The sequence below is a fragment of the Canis aureus genome, chromosome 25 (genome assembly GCF_053574225.1).
Source record: "Canis aureus isolate CA01 chromosome 25, VMU_Caureus_v.1.0, whole genome shotgun sequence".
Classification (NCBI taxonomy): Eukaryota; Metazoa; Chordata; class Mammalia; order Carnivora; family Canidae; genus Canis; species Canis aureus.
Window position 1 is genome coordinate 18,719,973 of NC_135635.1, and position 25,129 is coordinate 18,745,101.

At 40.8% G+C, this 25,129-nt stretch overlaps 1 protein-coding gene across 1 annotated transcript in view; it reads left to right on the forward strand.

Annotated features, from left to right (window-relative positions):
* TMTC1 (transmembrane O-mannosyltransferase targeting cadherins 1) overlaps nt 1-25,129 on the forward strand; it is a 269,262-nt gene that overhangs the window by 183,498 nt on the left and 60,635 nt on the right. The window contains exons 10-11 of the mRNA XM_077870576.1: nt 3,939-4,106; nt 11,520-11,633. Of these exons, the coding sequence (XP_077726702.1) occupies nt 3,939-4,106; nt 11,520-11,633 (282 nt within the window). The remainder of the gene's footprint in view (nt 1-3,938; nt 4,107-11,519; nt 11,634-25,129) is intronic.

A 25,129-nucleotide genomic window follows, 5' to 3' on the forward strand; every position in this document is an offset into this window, starting at 1 on the left:
TCATAAAAATATAAGGGAGAGATGCATGTAACTAGAGAGTCTCTAGTTCTTATATGCACTGAATTGGGGATACCTTCAGCCTGTGAATGAGGGATCAAATAATTACCCCATTCTCAGAAGCAGTGGTACTTTTCAAGCTGCTTTGAAAATGCATCTCGGGGACACCTGGGTGGCTCAGGGGTTGAGCATCTGCCTTCAGCCCGGTCGTGATCCTGGAGACCCGGGATCCAGTCCCACATCCCGGGCTCCCTGCTTGAAGCCTGCTTCTCCCTCCCCTTCTGCCTATGTCTTTGCCTCACTCTCTCTCTCTCTCTCTGTGTGTGTGTCTCATGAATAAATAAATTAAATCTTTAAAAAAATTGAAAATGCATCCCAGTGCTGAGGTAAACCAATCAGTAGTTGGAGTTTGGCTCTTGGTTCTTCAGGTTCTGGTTTTGCCAGGTGTCAGTGGTTTGCACTGACTCCTTCATGCTCTGTGTAGAGGTCTCTGATCAGAGCCCAGGTTTTCCTTAACCAAATTAACCACAGCAATCTGGAGTCTGGTTTCATCTCCCTGGAGGCCAGAAAAGCATGTAGCTTCTCATTTGCTTGATTTCCTACATTCAAAATGAGGACTTGCTCTGCCCCTAGAAATGGAGAGAGCATTTGTCCCCACTGCTGCTGAGATCTGTATTAAAGCAGATGTTGAAGGATGAAATGTCACAATAGAGAGGCATCTTAATCTTTGTGATACCGTGTTCAAGTTGGTAAGAATGTGTTACTCTCTAAGAAATTCGCAAACCTAAGTAGAGGTTATTTTATATGGCTTACCATTTCTTTAAACCATATGTCAATATAATGACTTTCAAAAAAAATTGTCATGTTACTTGATACTGATGCCTGTGCTGAGTGGAAAGAAATGGCCTTCTCCTTCCTCTGGTTATAGCAGGGGTCAACACTGGCTCCTGAGTGAAGGCTGCCCTACCATCTCTTTTATAAATAAATTTTATTGGAACACAGCCATGCCCATTCATTTATATAGTGTCGATGGCTGCTTTCCTGCTCCAAAGATAGAGTGAGTGGGAAGGACAGAAAAGCTTGAAAAGTCCGAAATATTTACTCTTTGGCCCCTTACAGAAAAAGTTTGCCCACTTCTGGAGCACAGCATAGTGTTAGAGCCATAGGTCTTCTCTATTACTAGCCGTGGGTGCTGCAGAAAAGGTATTCAACTCCTAGTAAGCTTTAATTTCATCACTTAGGAAATGGAAGATACCAAGGATTATCTATTTAATCAGATAACATATTTAAAGCCAGTACCATCCTTATCCTAGGCCCTATAAATGTGGTGGACAGGCGCCCATGCAACGCTCTTCGTGCAGTGCCTGGCCAATAGGAAGGACTCGGTATAAACATGAATGTATAAAATAGCTAATTATTTTTGTTATCTTCATTATTCTTGTCTTCTGGCATTTTGTGGCCATAGCTCAGGCCCCGTGTGGAGATCCCAGTGTTTTCCTTTCCCACTGCTCTGCCAGATGGCAGCTCTGTTTCCTACAAGGAGACAGTAAACAACTACTGAAATTTTATGAATGGAATGGTTAGGAGGGAAGTAGGTGAAGCTGTGTGATAAGGTGTGAGGAACGCAAGAATCAGCCAGTCAAGTGAAAACCCAGACAAGCAGGACAACATATGGAGTGTGAGTTCTGGAATCTGATATTCCTGGGTTTGTATCTTTGCTGACTGTGTACGAGCTGTGTGCCCTAATTCAGGAGACCAGTTCACCCTTCTTCTTGTTGGCGTCTTTATGGTTAAATACCAGTATGAGTGAGGGATGCGTGGATGGGCCGAACTCCTACATGGAACGTGTTTGGCATGTAAGATGTGCTCAGTAAACATTAGTTTTTCATGGGGCTGCTTTATGAAGGCAGGAGCAGGGAGTCAGCTGGTGCTAGAGATGTGGATGCCTGCACAGGGTACATACATTTTAGGACTTTGTTCCCATGTCACCTTTTCAATGGCACCATTCCTCACCATATTACAATCTCAACCCCCTCCCCACCCCGGATTCCCTCTTCCTCTCTCCTGATAGATCTTTAACATTATCCTGCTCTGTGGCATACTCTCTTGTTATTGGTGGTTTTTCTCCACCCATGTGGGTTCCACAAGGACAGGAATTATTGTCTGTTTTATCCATCGATATGTTCTCGGTGCCTGTAACAATGGCAGGACGCAGTTGGTGTTTATTAAATATCTGTTGAATGGAAGGATGGAGCCCAGAAGGCTCTCATGTGGCCAGAGATGCTCCTTGCTCCTTGATTAGGGCTGGGATCCAGATGGGGCTAGAGGAGCAGATGGCCAGCAGCCTCAGGAACTTGAGCAGCCATGTCGTCTATAGTGGTGTCAGCATGGCCGGTTGTGTAGGATGAGAGACATTTAGAAAACCTTGATACCTTTGAGGCCAAACATGACTTGATGTGAAAATGAGAAGAGCTTTTGGGGTTTTAATATTTTTGCATTAGTGACTCTATGCTCTGGCATGTTCGAGGCTTCTGCACAGTGCTTATGGCGATCAAATCCAGTAATAGGCCTGTGCCTCCTGAGCTCGAACCTACCAAGTGGGGTGGTGACTCCATTTGTTTGCCCTAACTGTGAACCCTAAAAGTTGAGGGAGCTGGACCAACCGACTTAGGGAACTTGAAGTATGGAATTGGAGCTCTAACTTGAAATGATTCCCAGCATCTCCATGACAGAAACCGCAAATGCTTCTCTTGTTTTTTGACCCTTGATAGACATTTAAGAAGGTGAACAAACAGAAAGTGGAGAGATTTTTTTTTTTTTAACAGAAATATGTTTGGGAATTAGACTGTTTAAGTGTTTTCCTTTGCAAAACCAGCCTGCATCAGTAGACTGGAGTTTTTTGAGGGCAGGGCCTATATTTTATTCATAATTGCATTCTTAGTGCCCAGCATATTGCCAGTCACATATAGAGAGAGAATGAATGGAACAAGTAAATAGGCTATATTAATTTGGGATTATGGCATTAATGTCTAACAGACATAGGATTTCTTTACACAAGCTTGATTCATTCTTAAAATATTCTATGATAACTTGTAGTAGTCTATTATCTTTGGAAAGAAGCGGATCTTAACTGAAATGCGTATGGCAAATGTTTGTATTTTTTCTGAGGCCAGTCGACAGGCAAGAAGCATCTCTCCGTGGCTATATAGATGATGTGAGGGACCACGTTCCAGCCAAAGGCTTTTAGAGACGTGCTGTCGACATGCCACTCAGATAACATGAGTGATTCTTCGTGTCTCTTTAGAAAGCTGAGCCAGAGTCAGTAAGAAAATCGTATCAGTACAGTTTGTCTGTGATGGGCTCCAAGCTGCAAGGCTCAGGAGTTGGCCTGTGGATAGATGATTTTCCTTCAGCAAAGGACTTAGACCAGGGTGGGGACATACCAACAGCACACCCCTAGAGATGCACCAGTGCTTTTTGGGGACTGGCTCTCACAAAGCCATGATGTGACCTGCTACAACAGTCTGAATTTAGACATGTGGTGCCAGTATGATTATACAACGTCAGTGACGTAAGGAAGCAAGCAAGAGTCAGAGGGTCTATGCACGACCCAAGAACACAAATAAGAACTCCTCATGATCAAAAAAAAAAAAAAAAAAAAAAGAACTCCTCATGAATGATGCCTGAGCTGCTGAAATCCAAGGCAGTTTGAGCCTAAATGATGAAGTTGTTATTCTCCACACTAATGCCAGAGAGTGAGCAATGTACTGGAATAACACATTGGCCAACCAACATGTAAATGTTGTGTATGACAGGGGAGTTTATATATGTTTCTCTGTCCTAGGACAAGTTTTATTTGAAAGTCAGTTACACGGATAGAATATTCAGGGGGACTCCACTGCACCCCCAGAGTAATCCTGCTCCTCCCACCTGTTTTCCAGCATGGGCTACTGCATCCTCTTTGTGCACGGACTGAGCAAGCTCTGCACTTGGCTGAATCGATGTGGGGCCACCACCCTGACTGTGTCCACCGTGCTGTTGCTGTTGCTTTTCTCTTGGAAAACTGTGAAGCAGAATGAGATTTGGCTATCAAGAGAATCCCTATTCAGGTATGATTAGATGGAGAAAAGCAAAACTCTTCCCATTTGTTTCCAAACAAACGAGGTAACATGGGTCTGGCAATCATCATTAACCCAAAATTCTTTTTTTTTTTTTTTTTTTTTTTTTAGTAAAGTTTTAAGTGGAAGGTGTAATTTTGTTTGGGGTTTTAGCTTTAGTTTTTAAAATGGTATTATATAAAGTTTAATGTGAGCTCATTCTCAGTGAATTTATGAAAATAAGGCTCATGGGAAGGTTTCTTGGGTCTGTGAAACAGTCGTAATGATGAGCTGGGCTGTAAAATCAGCTATAAACAAAATGAAATGATAAGCCTAACTTCATTATGCAGACAAGTAAATGGGAAAGGTGAACACACAGCAGGAAGGAAGAGAAACGCAGAATATTCCAGGATGTTAAGCTGTGATCTGTGATCTTGTTGCTTTTATCTGAACATTAATTGTGAACAAAGAAATAGAAGACTTTCTCATCTCCTAGTAGGTTTTTATGTGGCATAGAAGCTGTTCACAATCACAAGGTCAACTTAAAGCCCTAAACTTGTCATAAAGTATAAACATTCTTTGGGACTGTGGCTCATCATGTTGTGTTTCCTGGAGCTTACGCTGTCTCACTAATGCCAAAGCCCTGGTGACCTTCACCTGAACTTCCCGGGACTGCCACCCCTGGCATCCCTACAGTATTTTTCCTGGTTTCCAGGGATTCCCAATCTGTACCCCCTCTTCCACCTCTTCCAGTGTCTGTCCTCACTTATGACCCAGTGACCTAATTTAGCCAATGTGGTTTTCACGTGGCCCCCTGCTTAACTGATACCCGACACTTGCATTTTGGGGACAGGCAAGTGAAACAGCGTTGGGATTGCTTGAAAAAAAGGGAAAACGTTGAAAGAGTATAGGAAGGTGCACAGAATTGAAGGGCCAGTAAAGAAGTTGGCACATAGTGGACAGGAAACAGGCATTAGGATAGCCTGTCTTGAGAGCACTTGAGTACCTGCCCAGGAACAAATAGGTCAACTTACACCAAGTTTTTGTGTCTTCACATCAAAGTCCTGGGAAAACTAAGACCTCTGGCAGAGCTTGAGCTTCAGGTCATGGCCTGCCCCTTGTCTCCACCACGTCACTAAAATGAATGATTGGCCAAAGAAGCTCCTCTGTCTCCCAGGGAATTAGGGAAGGCCAAACACCTTGGAGTTCCACTGAGACTTCACAGTGAGACAAGAGCGAGTTCCCCACAGGAAATACAAGTACTAGAGGAGGGGCACAGACTCTGGCTGCCAAGAATGAGTGAATGAGTGAATGAATGAATGAACAAATGAGCGAATAGATAAGACAAATGTTTCACTGCCCTCTTCTACTACTTTAAAACAATATATTTGATTTTGCTGCTGGCAACTTAACTTTTTTTTTTTAATAGAAAATATTAGTTTGGCATACATGTCTTATTAGCTTATTTATTATTCCTATATCATTGTCCTCATCATTGTCATTGTCATCATCATTACTGCAGTGGGTACTGTAGAGACCTGTTGCTGGTTAAGGTTTTTTGTGTGGATGTGTTCTGAAATTTTTTTCACTTTGAGGTTCCAGATGCTGTTCTGTCTCCGTCACATCCTTTCACCTTCAAGGCAGTTCTCACAGACCACAATGGGCTTGGCTTGTTCCCTCTTGCTACCCATGCTGGGGTCATTCTGTAAACACAGGGGCATGGAAGTTCAGAAATACAACTTCCTCTTCATCTTTGTTGGCTTAATTTTTTTTTTCTTTTGCTTTCAACAGTCAGTGCTTTTAGGAGAAATGTTAAAATGGTTCTGCCCTGTGTTAAACTCTTTTCTTGAAAAAAAGGTACTAACAGAGGTTGTGTCTTCTTAATGATGTTTACTGCTTAATCAGAGCAACATTGGGGGTGGATTTTGGCAGGCAGCAGCCTGTTTCAAGGATAACAAGTTCGTGTTCAAACCCTCCAAGGCTGATGCCAGCAATTTAAAAACAGAAAAACAGAAAAACAAAAAGCTCATTGACCTTGTATCCAGAGGCTTCTGTTTTTTTAGATGGAAGTATGTAGTAAGTGACAGTTGATTACTAAAACACAGCCATTCCCCATGTGTGCTTGAAGAGGTTTTGTGCCCTAAAGAGGCCTTTTGTGATCAAATGGAATTTTGTATAACGTGCAAATCAAAGCTTTTGATGGTTTTTAGAAAACTTTGCCTATTATAATTTATGCATGTCCCAAGAAAAGTTTTAAGAATCTGAGACTTTAAGAATATTCTTTCTTCTCTAAGACTTGATGTTTGTATGTATTCATCTGTGCTGAGTCATGTTCCAATCAGTTGAATGAACATTTACTAACAATCTTTGAAGGAAGATAGAGTTACTGGTTGAGTGTGCGGGCTGGAGTTAGATTTTCTGGTTCTTCTCCAAGTACCACTATTTAATAGCTGTGGGACTTTGGGCAAGTTACTTAACCAGTCTGTGCCTTACTTTATTTTAAAACTTAGAAAAATAATAATGCTTATTTTTTGGTTATAGTGTAAGAATAAATGAGTATGTGAAAAATGCAGAAGGCATTATGGTAAACACGACGTAAGGGTTTCAAATTATTGTTCTGCACTGTGTTCTAGGGTAGGAGACAGAGGTGGTGAGGGAGAGGGAGGAAGATTATCTGTAGAGGACCTCAAAGTCTACATGGGGGTCAGACACATAAACACGGTTTATATAATGTAGCAAGTGGTAGACAGAGGAAGCAGGACACTGTAAGTATAGGCAGGCTGCTAAGAACAACCCAGGCCTTCAGGAACAGTTCTCCTATAGACCTGAACTGAGTACATAAGGATGAAGACAACCTAAATGAGCCATAATGATCAAAACCAAGAGCTGGCTGATTGGAGTAAGAAAAATTTATTACAGTTCTAGATAAGGTGATGTCCCTCACAGAGGTCCTCCTTCTGGTTTCTCCTGAGTTCTCTTTTTTTCTTTTTAAAGATTTTATTTATTCATGAGAGACAGAGAGAGAGAAAGAGACAGGCAGAGGGAGCAGCAGGCTCCATGCAGGGAGCCCAATGTGGGACTCGATCCCAGGATTCCAGGATCATGCCTTGGGCCAAAGGCGGGCGCTAAACCGCTGAGCCACCCAGGGATCCCCCTCTCCTCAGTTCTGAACAGTGAATTTATTGACCATTCCTTGGCCATAGGGTCTCATTAAGGCCTCTCTTATTACACGGGGTGGTTTTGCTTGGCAACACTATGAACGGTCTTACAGAGTATCTTAGGACAGACCTTTGTGTTGGAGAAAATCCAAATTTCAGTTAAGTCCCAGCTTTTCCAGCTGAGGCCTTCTCTTACAAAAAAGATCCCACCGCATGATGTATTTTTAGGAGGTAGATGTAGGGCCCCCTCGCAGCTTTGTAGTTCCACTGGCAATAACCTTACACACAAAAGCATAAGAAGCCAGCACTTGTGTCTTAATCAGAGGCTCGAGGAGAGTAATTGGTTCAAGCTGAAATAGCTGTGAAGAGGAGGAGCCAGGATATGAACCAGAATTTGATATAAAAAGAATACATGAGCTTTGCTACGCTTATTTTTTACTTTTGTTTTCTAACTAAAACTATGCCCAGTATAAAAAAGAGAGCGGGAGGGATTGGTTCATAATCATACTGCAAGATATATTTTCTTTAATTCTTTATAACAAGAAACCGTTCTGCTATCCTGTCCTGGGAAGTGGGTAACTTCACAGCTCCCGCTGGCCGTGGTAACAGCCCAGAATTTTACATTTGTTTGGAGTAAACAACACTGTAATAACACAATTTGGTAAAATCTACTCAATGCCCCAAATCTTCGAAATACCTATAAAGGCAGAGACCCCATTTTTTTTATTTGCATCTAGATAAGGGTCTCTGATTCCCATTCATGAACTATCCAAATAATCCATGGACCATCAGTTAAGAATTTATGGCCTACCCTATTCTCCATCTCTGTAGGAAACACATTTCTGTCTTCCTTTCTGAATTGCTTAAACCAGAGAGATCAGCCAAATTCCTAGGTCAGAGAATATATACTGAAGATTGGTAAATTCTTCTGTAAAGGAGTAGATGGTAAATATTTTAGTCTTTGTGGGCCATATAGTCTCTTTTGCAACTACTCAACTCTGCTGTTGTCTCAGGAAAGATGCCAAAGATGATAGTAAACACATTGCGCACCTGTGGCCCACAGGGCTGTAGTTTGCTTACCAATGAGATAAACATTGTGATAGTGAAAATTACAATGTTACTATATCCTGTGGCACCTTTCTGGTTTAGCATCAAATGTTGATCAGCTTCAGGAATGGTTCTGACCATGTGTTAGTTGGAATCTTTGCTCAACTACTTTCTAGGGTCTGTAACTTTAGAGAAAAGTCTTAATCTCTGTGAACTTTAATTTCCTCTTCTGTATTGTGGGAGGTGTAATAATTCTACCCATCCAATAGGTTATTGAAGGGATAAAAGGAAATAATCCATGGAAATGGGTGCTTAGCCTAGAATTTGATTCAAATTGGGCCCATTTCATGAGTACTAGCCATCCAGAGTGTGGCATTGTGCAACTTCAGGTCAAAGCAGGGCCAGAAATGAAGAGAACCACAAATCCTCCTTACTTTTCCTGTTAGCCTCTGGCTGAACGCTGCTCATTAATTTTATTTTTTAATATTTGTTTTCTAATCAAGAATTTGGGGATGATTCTCGTGACCTATTCTCCAGTGATGCCAGTAAAACAATTGATGTCCAAGAAACTGGGAGATACACCTGAGAGAAGTGGCTTTTTTGTTATTTCTGTTATTTTTCAACTGTTGTGCAGATGAGAGGTGTGGGGGAGAAATATGAGGTACATGAATTAAGATCGTGAGTTGAAAAGAGATTTTTATTTGTAATCATCATTGGGATTATTAATAAGGATTGAGATCTAACTGTATAATTAATAAATACTGCGTGTCTTTGTAGAGTAAATATACGGAAGCTGCCTGTTTCCACTAAAATGATCAGGGCTACGAAATCATAGCATCAGTAGAACAAATGAAGGAGACTGGCTCTGGAAGCCAGAGCAGCCTGGCCTGTTACAGCTACGTGGAAAGTTTTGCCTTTGGCCAGTTGTTTGTTTCCCTTTTTCCACAAAGTACTCATTGTAAAATGAGAGACTGGAAAAACGTAGCAGAAAAATATCACAGAGAGAACACCAAGGTCAAAAAAACAACAATGGAAAAAGCAGTGCGTTCTTAGGATTCAAGTTACTCCACCCACATCTGCTTGCCTGTTATGAATATCATTACTTCCTCTGGGTATCACTGAACAATGCCCTGATCTTTGCAAGGACCATGTTTCCACAGACCTAATTGTCTGTTCTTTGGGCGATACGTAAATTAGAGTCCCCATACTAGTCACACAGAGGGAAGGATCAATTCCAATATGCCAGTTATGTCCATGTTGAAACCAAAGTTACCTTTAAAATCTGCCCATTACCATGCACTACTTATTCCTGGGTAGAAAAATCAGAGATTTTCCTGGATAGAAATTGGAAAAAAATTTAAAGCCATTACTGTCACTCTGACCCAAATTCTTCCCCTGTGACTAAATTCACTTTGCTTAGTCTCCATTTTAAATATGGATTAAAATCCCAGCTCTATGTGGCAGCTGTTGGGGCTCACCATAGGGTGATTAAAGGATACCAATGATTTCATGGGAGCACCCAAATGTCAGCATGTATAAATCTTTTGTCTTGGGTGCATCAGTTTTTACTGAGAAGATTTGTCCAGACTCCTCCCTAGGGGTTCAATCCTGGCTGCCAGTATCAGAGAGCTTTATAAGGGAGACAAACTGAGAACCCGGTGTTCAGAATACAGATCTTCACATGATCTACCTTTGAGATACAACTCTTCTCTCTTTGCTCAGAAATATCTGTTGTTCCTGAGTGCAGGATCCCTCTAACTCAACTTTTTCAGAGAGTAAAATCTCTGCCTTTTGCTGGGATGGGGAAAGAATAATGAAAAAAGTCACTTAGATATGCAGCATAAGGATGGGGATCTGGGGCTTGACTGCTCCTGATATAGATTTAGCCTATATTTAGCCACACCCCAGCCATCAAAAATAATCCTAGCTACCTGCAACACATTTGAGGTCCCTGAAGCAGCCTGCATAAATTTGGAGTCTGCTGCTTTCAGATAATGTTGCCCTTGGGTCAGTCTCTAGCCTCTTGCACGCCTGGTAAGTTCTGTCCCTGGAGAGTCCCTCAAGCTCCCAGCCAGTGGGTTTTAAGTGGGACTGTCTTTGCTGGCCCTAAGGAACCTGTTTTGCTGAAAGTTCAGCAAAAAGATTACAAAGCCCTTACATATCCCAACAGATTTTTAACACTTTGTATGAAATCCTTCTGTTAATCTTACCTTTAAATTAAAAACTAAATGAAAGTATGTTATCTGGGAGAGGCAGTAGTACATTAGAGTGGCCCAGAAACTAGGTTACGTGCTTTTCTCCTTGCTCTCTCTCTCTCGTCAGCTGTCCCCCACCCACATATAATCCATGCAAATTCCAAGACTTTTCTTCCCAAGTGGGCCTCCAACTCATCTCCTTTCATCATTCCCCTGCCACCTCATCCCTGCTCATTGAGGGAACAAGGGACTCTAAAACCAAACTAGAATCCTCTAGAATCCCACCTCTGCCACTTACCAGCTGTATAATCTTGTGCATGTTAAATGTGTGGACTAGTTACAAATAAGAAACAGACCCCTTTCTGCCCCCTCAGGCCCCTCCAATTATCTTCAAAGTTTCGCTCTTACACTGTAGGGATTCCCCAGGCATTGGGTTATGGCAGCCCAAGCAGACTAATACAGTGACCGTGTAAGAACGGTTTTTACCTTTTTGAGCAAAACCTCTTTTCCTTATCTGCAATTTGTAAAATAATTATCCTTGCATTTATTTATTTATTTTTTAAATTAGCCCAGGCTGGGAACATCGGGAATGTTAATTTCCAGTAAAACATAATAAGAAGGCCAGTCCATAGTCATCCCTCTTGTAAGGATTTGTTTTTGTGGACGCTCTCAATTTTTTTTAAAGGAAGGTTCTAGGTGAACAAAAGCAAGGAAGGAAAGAAACTGAATGAACCTGAGCATGCAGGTTTGTTCTCCAGAGAATTATCTATCACCCCATGCAGCCACCTCTGCTTCATATCCAGTTAGCATGTTTGTTTAGTTGTGCACAACCACACACTGCTCCGTTGTTTTCCATAGAAGCATGTTCAGTAAGTCACATAATGCAGGTTTCCAATTTTGGAAAACCTGGCTTTAGATGGATGTAAGACATTTCAAATGCAGGTTCATGAAGTTGAGTAAAATATGAAAAAACCCAACAGTATTCTTTGTTGCTCTTTTTTTCCCTTTAACTCTGCTAATTATAGGTCTGGAGTTCAAACCCTGCCCCACAATGCCAAGGTTCACTACAACTACGCCAATTTCCTGAAGGACCAGGGTCGGAACCGGGAAGCGATCTCTCACTACAGAACTGCCCTCAGGTAAGCACCCTATGTATATTGTCCACTGCTATGCTTCTCAGGCCCTTGTTGTTCGCCCACCCTCCCAGTGTGTCGTGGGTGGGGGACACCGGACATCTCCTTGGAGGGGGTAAGGATCCTAGACTCTCCATCTCTTGGCTCAGTGCTCGAGTCTGCTGTGAATGTAGTAACTGCGTTGCTTCTAATTCTTGGCGGTTTCCTGCAGAAGTTTCCATTGCTGCCCACTCCTCAATGAGGTGTGATCCTCGGTTGAATATACACATACAGGCAAACAGGAGTCGGTTGTCAAAAATACACTGCAAATTCTCTGAACATGTATTCCAGTGAAGTCTCCCACTTTTAGGTTTCTCATTGTCAGAAAGGATTTATATGAAGACATTTGAGTATAGAAATGAAATACCCTGATGGTTGTATTAAATAGAGAACTAGAAAATACTTGATTACCATATGGGGAATATGTTAATAAGGGGTGTGTGTGTACACAAATATGTGTGTATGTGCATATGTAGATGAACAGCCCTGACACTCTCTTTGTACTCCTCTCCTTGTATTCGTTTGGAAGAGACTGTAGCAAACATAGCTTTAGATGTCACTTTATGAGAAACTGCAGATCAATCCTGCATGTCCAGCAGCAGTCTGCGCTGCTCTTGAGTACTCAAAATCACAACTCTGACTTTCAAGATGGTCTTATCTAAAAGATCCCACATGATGAATGTCTTTAACCTGGAACATGTGGAGATATGAGAACTATACATAGCCTCGGAGTCTCTAGATTTGGGCAAAACAAAGAAAGGTGTTTATTGAGTACTATGAGGCTTGTGAAAGCTTTTTAAAGAGGTTTCCATGCTCCTACAGACTGGCCCACATTTGGCTGAATTTTCTGATAACTGTTCCACTTTGGGATATGTTTAAAGTATATGTAGCAAACAAAACTACATTTCCCTGAAGCACATACTAGGATTATATCAAAGTTTAGTTTGAAATCATCATTCTTAGGCAGCCTGGGTGGCACCGCCTTCAGCTCAGGTCATGATCCTGGGGTCCTGGGATCGAATCCCGTGTCAGGCTCCCTGCATGGAACCTGCTTCTCCCTCTGCCTGTGTCTCTGCCTCTCTCTCTCCCTCTCTGTCTCTCATGAATAAATAAATAAAATCTTTAAAAAAAAAAAAAGAGTGAAATCATCATTCTTAAAGTAACTGACCCGCTTTGTAAAATTATCGTTTTGAACAATGCTCTTACATAAGTGTATTGTTCATGAATCAAAATCTTTCAGACATTAGGCTCTCTTATTTAGTATTCAGTATGGCAAAAATTTTAGGCTGTGCACATCAAGTTCACCATCAGATACTTTTCCAAAGATACAAGAAATGCATGTCCCAAAGGAAAATTATAACAAAACCTTTTTTGAGGAAAAGGAGTTTTTATTAAGGAATAGAAGACCATTTTTAGGATTTAATAAGGAATTATATTCTTTCTTTGGAAGCCAGCTTACCCAAATGTTTACAATACTTATCTCTAGTTGTGAGATTATGGCTTAATTTTTTTCTGTATACTTTATTTTGTGCTCCAGATGTTCTATAATGAACGTGTATTATTTTTGCAATGAGGAGATGTAATTTTTAAAGAGGCATATTCCTTCAAGGGCACAAATAAAGTATGTTTTGGCTTAATGATTAATTAACGATTCAGGATTTTAGGTGACATTCTTGAAGAGAAGAGAGCAATTAGTTTGTCTGAAAAATAGTGGTTGAAAAGAAGTATTACCAGTATCCTTTAAAATTTGTTGCATTCTAACAGACTGTTTTCTGTCAAGTTCAAACAGAAAAATAAGACAAACCCTAAGGCACAGCTTGGGGCAAAGATATAAATTACACAAAATTCTTCAGCAGCTGATTTTACAGAATTATAGTAGCTGGTTGGGTATTACCGCTTTTTTCCCATGGAACAATAAAAATAAATGTTTGCTTCAGCAACTGTACTTCTGGAAGAAACATGTCCTTTGAGAAGTGGGGGGAAAAACAATTAGAGCTATAAATACACTGCATAGTAATTAGTGAAATATTTCATCCTCTCAGACCAGTCTCAAAATGCTTCTGATTTAAGTAGCATCATTTTTGTGTGGATATCTCTGTGGTGAATTTTCAATGGTGTGGGTGTTTTGTTTTGTCTTTTAATTTAAATAAATTGTCACTTGTTGTGTTAGAGAGAAGAGGAAAATGCTAGGACTATTCATCATTTTGATGATTATTCATCCTAGGTGACTAGAAGATTGCACTTATTTTTTAATTTAATTTTTTTAGAGAGCCAGAGCATGCGCATGAATGGTGGAGGGGGTGGGGCAGCAGGAGAATGCAAGAGAGAATCTCAAGCAGGTTCCACACTTGGCTCAGAGCCTGACTGTGGGGCTCCATCTCACGACCCTGATATCATGACCTGAGCCGAAACCAAGAGTCAGATGCCAAACCAACTGAACCACCCAGGTATCCTAGATTGCCCTTATTTTGATACTGCTCTTTCTTTGCTGATTTATTGTATCCTAAAATTTCTTTGCTGAAGTTGATTCTCCCCTTCCCAACTACCTCGTCCCTATTTTAGCTTCATTGTATTTGATATTTTCCATATTTGCACACAGCAAAAAGACAGTGACTAGAGAAATGTGTAGGGATAATGGTGCTATTATCTGAAATCAGTCCCAACAATTATCCATTTCTGTTTTAATGACTGCATAGATCCCAAAGGCAGTGATGAAATTAGTCATTAGGGTTGTATCTATACCAATATCATTTTGGCTGTCTTATAATTCTAGAAATAATGCCACATTAAATTGGTAATTATATATGACATGAATATTCTGCTTCTTTTAAACCTTATTCTATGTTTTTAAAAAAGATTTATTTCAGAGAGAGAGAGAGAGAGAGAATGCTGGACCAGACTCCCCACTAAGTGGGGAGCCCAATGCGGGGCTCAATCCCATGATCCTGAGATCATGACCTGAGCTGAAATCAAGAGCTGGCTGATTATGATTAATCCACGGAGCCACCCAGGCACCCCAACCTTACTATATTTTTTAAATGAGATGCAAGTAGTACTAATTTCTCCTCCCTTTTGGTGTACCTCATTTATTATATTTCTGTAGTGCAGGGGAAATCTCCCCTGGAAAATGCTGCCACTGAGGTTATAGATTCAGATTAAGACCCAAATAAAAAAAAGAAAAAAAAATCAGCAAAGGAAGATGGAAGAAAATAACTCTTTTCTTCTTTTCTCATCCTTTATTAACAGAAGTGTCAGCTTTGCTTTGCTATGAAGGGCAGCTGTCATGTTTATACCTATTCCAGGTTTTATAAAGTTTGAGATTCTATATGGTTCAGAATCAGAACACCACTGGTGGATCTGCCGTGTGCTACCAAAACTTTCTGACCATTGCTTAAAACTGGAAAAGTTTCTACCATTCCACCTCTTGTTAGCTGAGTAGAAAGTTCAGAAACCACCCAGTATGTCAGCTCTTCCTGACAAAAATGCCCATCCAAAAATTCATCCAATAAGTCCAAAAGGAGAGATAGTAGCCTTGCCTGGATAAAGTGCAGCAGATCCCGAATGTGTAGTTGGCCGGTAGTTTGTTGATTAGTTTAAAAAGTTAGTTAAAAGGGGAAAATCATAAAACAAATTATGCACACTCTTGAATGATTTATTGTATCCCAAAATTTCACATGTACATCTATTCACCAATCTTCAAATGTCAAACCACTTTTTCCTTTGGGTAAGAGTCTAATGATTATAATCTGCAAAATCACATCCATAAATCATTTGTCTGATGATTTTGATACTTTAAAGTGGAATAAAAATGTAATGACTGTGAGATTTTCCTGATTTTTCTCCTATAGATTTTACAGATGTTTTTCATCTAATTCAATAGCAATTTCTTGAGCAAGTTCCCTTTTTTGAGAATTTTAGAGTATTTACTTAGTTTTCATAGAAATAACTTTTTCACTTCTATTTTATCAGTTTGCAAAATATTTTATTACATTACACAACTGCAATAAAAACTACAACTGCAATAAATTTGTTAATAAACATGATTGTCTGTTAGTCATTCAACTCAACTCACAGGGTCAAAAAGGCCCAGACTTACAGGAAAAGTTTATTAAGTTGTGGACAACCACCAATATGTTTTACAGAGAAGAGTACAACATAGTGAAGAAACTGTTTTATTTATCTTTATTTTTTATTTTTTAAAAGACTTTATTTATTCATGAGAGACACACAGAGAGAGCCAGAGATATAGGCCGAAAGAGAAGCAGGCTCCCTGCGGGGAGCCTAATGCAGGACTCGATCTCAGGACCCAGGGATCACACCTGAGCCAAAGGCAAACACTTAACCTCTGAGCCACCCAGATGCCCCAAAGAGGCAGTTTTAAAATAGTTTTCACTACAGGTGATAGAGTTATGGAAATTGTTTTTCATCTTATATTTAAATTCACTGCCTGACTCAGTTATTGGTTGGTTAAAATGGGCTGGCCATCAAGAACCCTGCACCTGGGAAGGAATAGAGTTCACCTTTGTCCAGATGGGTCAGGAAAGTCTCCTTACTGTCACCAGCAAATTATTCCATATCCATGGAACGTTGTTCACTTAGAATTCCTCCCAGCCTACTATGATAAGCACCTCCCATACCCAGATCTAGTCATGCATCCCAGGTGATTGGATATCACCCCTCTGCAGGATTCCATCCCTGATACAAGAGCTATGATCTTCAGTTACCCAGACTGCTGCTTTCCCCCATCCCCCTCACAGGTATGGTTTCACCATGAAATACACAGTAAATCATCTAAGATTTCCACCTTCCCATACTCCTGTCAAGCAGGAGGTGCATTACCCTTCCATGACAGTACTCAAATGTGCTTGGGCAGCCATGGGACCCTTAGCCTTATCCACTCCCAGTATATCTGTTGTTGAGGTTCTTTTTTTATTTTTTAAAGATTTATTTATTTATTTAACAGAGAAAAGGCATAATCAGGGGGAGCAGCAGGCAGAGGGAGAAGCAGGCTCCCCACTGAGCAAAGAGCTCAGTGTGGGCCTCCATCCCAGGACATCCCATTAAGAGTCTGCCTTAACCAACAGGTGCCCCTGTTGTTGATGTTCTAAACAGAAAAAGAAGCCAGAAAACCAGGATTTTTTTTTAAGGTTTATTCATTCATGATAGAGAGAGAGAGAGGGGGGCAGAGACACAGGCAGAGGGAGCAGCAGGCTCCATGCTGGGAGCCCGATGTGGGACTTGATCCCAGGACTCCAGGATTGCGCCCTGAGCCAAAGGCAGGCGCTAAACCTCAGCCACCCAGGGATCCCCAAACCAGGCTTTTTTTTATTGGTATAAGTAAAGGGGAAGAAATGTGCTTTTATTGCTCCTGTCCCAAAGAAATTGCCACTAGCAATTTAATTGCCTACCACGTGGGAAAGGATAGAACTAAAATCTTTTTGATTGGAATTTTTAATGCATAAAATAGAGACTCGTCATGATAGTAGTAACCATTGATAGCATTCTTTGCATTCCCTGCTGTGTTGATAACTGGAACTCTGCAAGGAGACTCTATTAGACTGTGTAAGTGCATATGGAAAAAAGGGAAGTAATAAAAGAATCAAGGAAACCCTGTATCATAGTCTAACAAAATCTAACCATGTGTAATTAACTCACTGTTCACTGATGTCCTGAATACATCAATAACATTATTATAACTCCTTTGAGAAATGCTATCTATGAAGCTGGTGGAGTTTGAACATTTTTTTTAAATCAGGATATAATGCTTATTTTAAAAGTCCTTCATTACACAGCCTATTTTAAGTGAACATTTAAAATAACTCTTATGAGTAAAAGTGACCTTGGATACCAGCTGTCATGTATTTCTGGAAAGAATTAAAACTCCAGGACCATTTGTTAACCAGGTTTAACATGTGGAGATGGGCTCTTTTGCCAGTGTGGTATTTTCATTTATAAAAGTCTAAGTGCACTTCCCAGTATCACAAATAGACACTTGAAATTAGTTTTATTCCTTTTTTTGTTGATGAAATTAATAGCTTCACTATATTTTGTGTTAATGAAGTCTAGCAGTTTTACTCATTAAATCCAAGAAATTAAACACTATTTCATTTAGAAAACTAGAAGTTAGTGACTTTGTGGCCATACTTATAGACTAAATTTCTGAATGAAAGTTCTGTAATTTCTATTCAAGAACATTTTGCTGTCCAGTTTGGTGGTGGTGGTGGGGGGGGGTTGTGCTTTGTTTTCTGCTTTTTATTTTTTTTTTCCTGCCTTATACCTCTCTTTCACTTCAGAAACTCACTGTGCTTCCCCAGGAAACAGAATCCCAGGCAGGGATCTGCATGCAGGAAGTCCATTAAGAAGTGCTCTCTGGAAATGTTAGGGAAGGAAGCCAGGGGAGCAGGATGGGCAGAGGGAGAGTTGACAAGCAAGGGCAATTCCTGGGCCTCAGCTGACACCTAGGAAGCTCTGGAGCTGCGAGCGCCCCTCAGGATTGCCGTGAATGGCAAGAGATGGAATCTTTACATCCCCTTATGAACCAGTCACTGCCCCAGCCAGGGAGGGTAGCCTGGGGTGAGGCAGTTCCTGAGAAGACTCAGCTGTGAACTGTCAACAGATGGGGAACAAGTGTCTCAGACGTGAGTGGTGTCTGGGTGGTGTGAGAAAGCAGCCACCACAACCGGCTCAATTTACAATTTCCTATATAAGCAAATATGACAGCTTTAACAATATCACTTAGATTTTCTGTTAAAATGACAACATGGGAGGTAACACCATACTTGATAAGGTTGGAAGATTACAAGATAGTTCGTATAAAAAGCTTGAGGCACTGCCCAATACCTGACAGTGATAAATTCATTAAGTGTTATTTATTTGTATGTCCCAAATCTGACCACTTCTGTCCACCTCCACTGGCCATCGTGTCTCACTTAGATTCCTGTCTCAGAGCCCCTGTGGCTCCTACCAGGCCCTGCACTGCCCTTCTCAGACCTCACCTCCTGGGACTTTTCTGCCAGCTCAGCTCCAGCTACATACCAGTCAGGCCACATTTCTATTCCAGGGACTCTGAATTTGTAATTCCCTCTTCCTGGAACACACCCTCATTCTCTAACTAGCTGCCTCCTTCCCTTCCTTCGGGGTTCCCTGCTTAGGTCATCTTGTCAATGTGGCCTTCCCAGGCCACCCCACCCAAGAGTGCAGTCACCACCAACATACTCTATTCCTCTTCTTTGCTTCATTTTCTCCATTGCATTTGTCACCCACTCACCTACTTCTCTCTTTTTTTTAAAGATTTTATTTATTTATTCATGAGAGACACACAGAGAGAGGCAGAGACATGGGAAGAGGGAGAAGTAGGCTCCCTGTGGGGGACCCAGTGCAGAACTTGATCCCAGGACCTCGGGATCATGCCCTGAGCCACAGGCAGATGGTCAACCACTGAGCCACCCAGGTGCCCCTACTTCTCATTTTTTTAAGTGTCTGTCTCCCTCTACTAGAGGGGAAACCCCATGAGGGTAGAGGTTTGGGTCTTTATCCGCAGCCTAGAGAACAATACCAGGAATGTAGCACTTAGTGTGTGTTGATTGGGTGAATGCTACCTGGAAACATCTTTATATGGTCTTTTTTTTTTTTTTTTAAGAATGTGAATTACCTGAATTTTTTTTAAATGGCAGCTGAGGTACAGTATGAAAACCAAAAACTTTCCAAAGTAGATCAATAGTCACTTCTACAGAACATATATTTAATCTGTCCCCAAACCCATCTTGTCTTTCTCCTGTGTTCAGGAGTCCCTAATTTCCAACTCCTCTAAGATTTTATTTAAAACTGTTTCTTAAAGCCTTCACTTCATCTACTTCTCTGGGCACTTTTCCATTAATATTTAAATACTCTCGGGGTGCCTGGGTGACTCAAGCCCTTGAGTGTCTGCCTTTTGATTTCTGCTCAGGTCATGATCTTGGGGGTTGTGCGATCAAGCCCCATGTTGGGCTCCACTCTCAGCAGGGAGTCTGCTTGAGATTCTCTCTCCCTGTACCGCTGCCCCTCCCCTCCCCAATCTTACACTCTGTATCTCTCTCTATAAAGATTCATTTATTTATTTTTAGAGAGTGAGGTGGGAGATGGGTGGGAGAGAGGGCACGTGCACCAGCAGGGGGAGAGGGAAAGAGAAAGGGAATCTCAAGCAGACTCCTTGATGAGCACAGAGACCAACATGGGGCTCGATCTCACAACCCAAGATCGTTACCAGAGCTGAAATCAAGGTGGATGTTCAAACAACTGAGCCACCCAGGCAATAAAATACCTTAAAAATAAATAAATAAATAGTCTCAAGTTTCTACCTTCTTGAAACAAATATGCAAACCAGCCTGTACCTCTCCTGTTTTCCCCTTACCTGTTGGTCTCAGTGTCTTCTCCTTCATTTCCCTCTTGTTAGCCAGCCCCCTACCACCACCACCTATGAGTGGTTTCCACTCTACCACTGACTCTCTTCTGTAGGTGCACCTGCTGCCCTCATATGGGGAACTCCAGGGGACACTGCTGACTCTCAGCAGCATTAATTTTGTTGACTGCTCCGTCCTCCTTAAAGTGAATTACTTGTCAGCTTCCATGCTGCCTTGGTTTTCCCTCTTTCTCTAGACTCTCCTCCAAACCCTTAGTGGAGGAGTTCTCAGGCTCCCCCTCTTCTCAAGCTTTGTTTTCCTCCCAGAGGATCTCTTCAGTTCCAAAAGCTTTTAGGTAGCATCTGTATGCTGATCAACTCTCAAAGCTGTCATTTCACCACATAACGTTCCTGTATCAGAGCCATCTCTCCAGCTGATTCCTGGATGTTTCTACACATTTCCCGCTGCACCGAAACTCACCTTACCACCTTCTCTCCAAAACCTGTTCCTTGTCCTTTATTGCCCTCCTTTCCAATTTGTGCTTAAACCAGAGTAACATGTTTTGTTTCCTGAGTTCTTTTTAGTTTGCTTTCTCTCTCTCTCTTAGAAACACTTTTTTTTCCTCTTTCTACTTATATCCCTTCCTCCCCTTTCCTTAACTCTCAACTGTTACTGCCTCGCTGGTGAAGCATCATCTGGCCTGGAAACACCTTGGTGAGTATCAATGCTCCTGCCATGGGCTCCTGCTTCTCATACTGTCCACCCCCCTCCCTCCACTTTGTCTCTTTCTGCCCTGTGTGCTCTGATCACAGTGTGTTAAAGCAAATTGGTGTCCCTGTCTCTTCCTCTTCTGCCACAGGACTTACTGGAGAGCAAGGACTCCTTTCTCTTTATTGCTGTGGTCCCTTACCAGAGGGTTTGGCACATTGTAGGTGCTTAGTAGATGTTTAAATGATTATTGAAAGAAAGACCAGATGGATATAATGCACAGAATATCACAGACCCCCTTAGAGTTAGAGGGCAACTCTGTAATGACAGCAGTATCTCTCAGTGGGAGAGCTGTCAACAGTGTAGATGGGACAGTTCTTAATTATGCAGGACTGTCTAATGCATCACAAGATGTTTAACACGCCTACTTCCTGCCATTGGTGACCACCAGATCCTGAAGCGGATATTCAGGATATGCACCCTGTTCTCTCCCCATCCCACATGATCTTCATTGGCAGTTACTGATTAGGAATAGGGACCCCCTTTTCCGCCCACTGCCGTCTTTTCCCGAGTTGATACAACTGGAGTGCTAGTAATGCTATGAAGTATCAGTACAGTAAAGACTCCATGTGCACATGGATCTGTCACACAGGACTTTGAATCTCCTTACAACCTTGGATGTAGCTTGTAAAATTGCACGTGTCTGGAATTCCATTTGGTGTTGAGCATATCATAAGGCTTGGAGGAAATTGCTCTGGTGCCTGTGGGGATCGTTTGCTTTAGATGATGAAGGATTGACAGGCTTTGGAATGAGGGTTTGGCAGAGAACATTCCTACATTCTTAAAATGGAAAGAGTCGCACGTCCTTCACATCTGAGAACCCACGGCATAGGAGAGACAGATGGATTCAAGATGACTTGAGTGTTCACTGGATTAGTGATGAAGAAATAATGGATGTTATTTTGACTGATGGGATCAAGTCGAAGGCCATTGTCAGCAGTGAAGAGAATGATTTTTTTTGGAGGGTGAGAAATCCATATGAGAGGAGACCTGGCAGCTTCAGCCTGGCGTGGGTTCGTTAGGGCTGGAGGGGGAACCGAATAATACCACCCAGAGGTCCTGCAACTCACCCCAAACACAAACTGTTTATGGTGGAACAAGTATGATGACGGGTATTTTTATACCCATCATCTCATTTTCTAACATAGACGCCCATTTGTTTACACAGAAGATCAATAGCTATTGACCTTATTATTACAGAGAAAGCAACTAAGGGGCAGACATAAATTCAAAATCTCATAGCTAGATATGTTTTTTTTTTTTCCCTGAAAGTCCATGGCTTCTGACTCCAAATACAGTTATATTTCTGCTCCACCAAAACAGGCCCACCATCTGCCCCAAAAACCAAAGTTCACCATAATCACCTCAAGCCTCTGTGAAAGGTTAAATAAAAAGCAGAGAACTATTTAATTCAATGCATTTCCCAACCCTTAGAGTTAAATTGTCAGGAATCAGGAAAATTCAGCCACTTAAAATGACTCATTTCCTGAGGGCATCAGAGAACAGGGTTTACTCTAAATTGTCTTGGAAAATCAACTGGGTGGAGTCCTTCTGGATCACTGTGAGAGGTCATCCATTGTGAGAGGTCAGATAATTTAGTTGGCCCTCTTTGGAGAGTGTGTTACATTTCCCTAAATTGCATGTGAGGTTTTTTCCCAAAGCTTTCTTAAAGGGTGGAAAGAATATAATGCAAAAAGAAAGTGGCAAGATTACTTGCTGGGTGTTAATGGCAATTTCGAACAAGCAAAGAAGCAGAGCAATAATCAGTGTCACCTGGTACATTTTAGTGACATGGTTGTTCAAATTTTATAACAGGGAAGAACCAGGCATTTTTAAAAAAATGCCAGAGACTAATCTGGTTGAAAATATGCTGCTGACTCCTGAAATAAAGTTTACTTTGGTTATTTTTTTAGTCCAGTGAAGTTCAGGTTTTATGGTTGAATTTTTTCCCAGACATGTTTTTCTTTTGGATTTTTTTTTTTCTTAACAGGAAATAGAAAATAAACATCTGACCTTAGCATAGTTAACCTCAAATAAATTAAGGTGTGGAATGAAAATCAGACAAATAAATCAGGGTGTGTATATTCTGAAAGGAAATTACAAGCTGGAGCATAGGATACAATATCGCTTGCACAATGAAATGCCGTGTAAGGTACTCCAACAAAAAATTAAGAGCATCCTTAACTTTTGAACAGATGGTACAAAATTCAAAGTAAATAACTGAAAGAAAATGTAAAACCACACTTTAGTCACATCCATCTCGTGTCTCTGGGTCTGCAGGTTGATCTTGGGTTAAAGCTTAAGGGCAGTAGATGAGAGAGTGTACGTACATCTTGTACACTTACTCAGTGTTGCTGGCTCTAAATAGCCTCTCTGAATGCTGTGGTTTTTGGAGATAACATGATTATTTTGTATGGTGGGTAACATATTTTTCCAGTGCATAAGAATCTCAGCAGCCAAGTATTCTGAGTATTGAGTTTATTCTACTTCTGTCCCTGAGAACTAGTTCCTATAAGATCATAGTTGAATGGATGGGCTAAAGAAAAAAAAAGGAGAAATTACTCTAAATGGAAGCTCTAATTGCTAGCGGTTATTTATTTGCTGAAGGTGGAAAGACTCATGATTGTCAGGAAAAATAAATAGATTTACAGGAGCCAATTGTCTTCTTAACACAAGAACACAACTGCTTCTGAGATTTTATTTTTTTTAATAATCTATTATCTACTCAGTTTCTTTCCTCAGCTGTAACATAGTACAGTAATTCTACTTAAAGAATTAGGAGGGTTAAATGAGACGATGGAAGAAAAAGTGTGAAGTATCCTTAATCCATCCTAGGTCACTTGGGACCCATTTTCTTTTGTTCCCACCCCCAATGATGATCTCCTAATAACATGTTGATTTTGATTCTCACAGCTAAGGTAACTGGGAATGGAGGGGAATAATAATATTTTTAAATAGGTGCTTTATCAGTTCTGCTTAAGGAAATGCTCCTAGATAAAAATTAAGAACCCCATATGTGCTCAACTGGAGGTGTACTTACCAAGAATACAGATTATTCAGTACTTGACCAAAATTCTCCTCAATTCATAGAACTATATCTCTATATGTAGATTTCACTTTAATTTTTTTACGGGGGCGGGGGGGACCCAAAGAGAGAGGGAGAGAGAGATTCTTAAGCAGGCTCCATGCCTGACACAGAGCCTCATGTGGGGCTTTATCTCACAAGCCTGAGAACATGACCTGAGCCAAAATCAAGAGTCCAATGCTTAATCTCAGGTGTCCCAAGATTTCATTTTTAAAGAGAAAAAATAAGCTTCCTTACACACTAGGACTACTTAACAATACAACATATTTTCTGTGTAATAAGTTTTAAAAATTTAACTCACTGAAATAAAAAATGACAATAATAAAGAAATGGCAAGAACCCCCAGCACAAATGTTGAGTAAGAGTGTGAGAAGGAAAATCCTATGGCTGTTCATACTCATAAAAAAAAAAAAAAAAAAAGTCTGAAAATCACCACTCCACCCTAGTTTAGTGAAGCTTTTGTTGAGACTTTTTTTTTAGATGGGGAAGGGAATAATCACTAACAGAACTTTTATAAAGTATTCCTGTAGAAGTCAAAGTCAAGATAGGGTTAATTTATTCTGACAATGGATGTACCAACATAGACATCTCTTAAATTGTTTATTTTTATAGTACGTAATTATCCTCCTGGAGACCTCAGTATTAAATTAGACCCAAGCTCATTCAAACACAAGTTTATTTAAAAAGCAGGGGCAGGTGGGGTGGCTTAGGGGTTTAGTGCCACCTTCGGTCCAGGGCCTGATCCTGGAGACCCGAGATCAAGTCCCTATCTCGGGCTCCCTTGCATGGAGCCTGCTTCTCCCTCTGCCTGTGTCTCTGCCTCTCTCTCTCTCTCTCTCTCTCTCTCTCTGTGTCTCTCTCATGAATAAATAAATAAAATCTTTAAAAACATAAATAAATAAAATAAAAATAAAATAAAAAGCAAACACAAAAAATAACCTCTGTCCTAGCATAGGTCTTCAGTGAACAAGAGAAGAGTAGGTCTTTTAAGAAAAAAAATTTACATTTATCTAAAACTCAAAATAAACTGTGGTATTTTTTTCCTGACCTAGTTATTGAAGAATCCTATTAATGAAATTCAGCTTTGTTTTATAAATAATGCAATACTTGCTTGTGAGTAGCTGAACCTAATCAGATACCCGGTGAGAGAGGATATTGCTAGCAGTCTGCTTACTATTACCAGGAATACACAATATCACACGTTTTTCAGGTGGGGGCTCTGAGTGGGAATA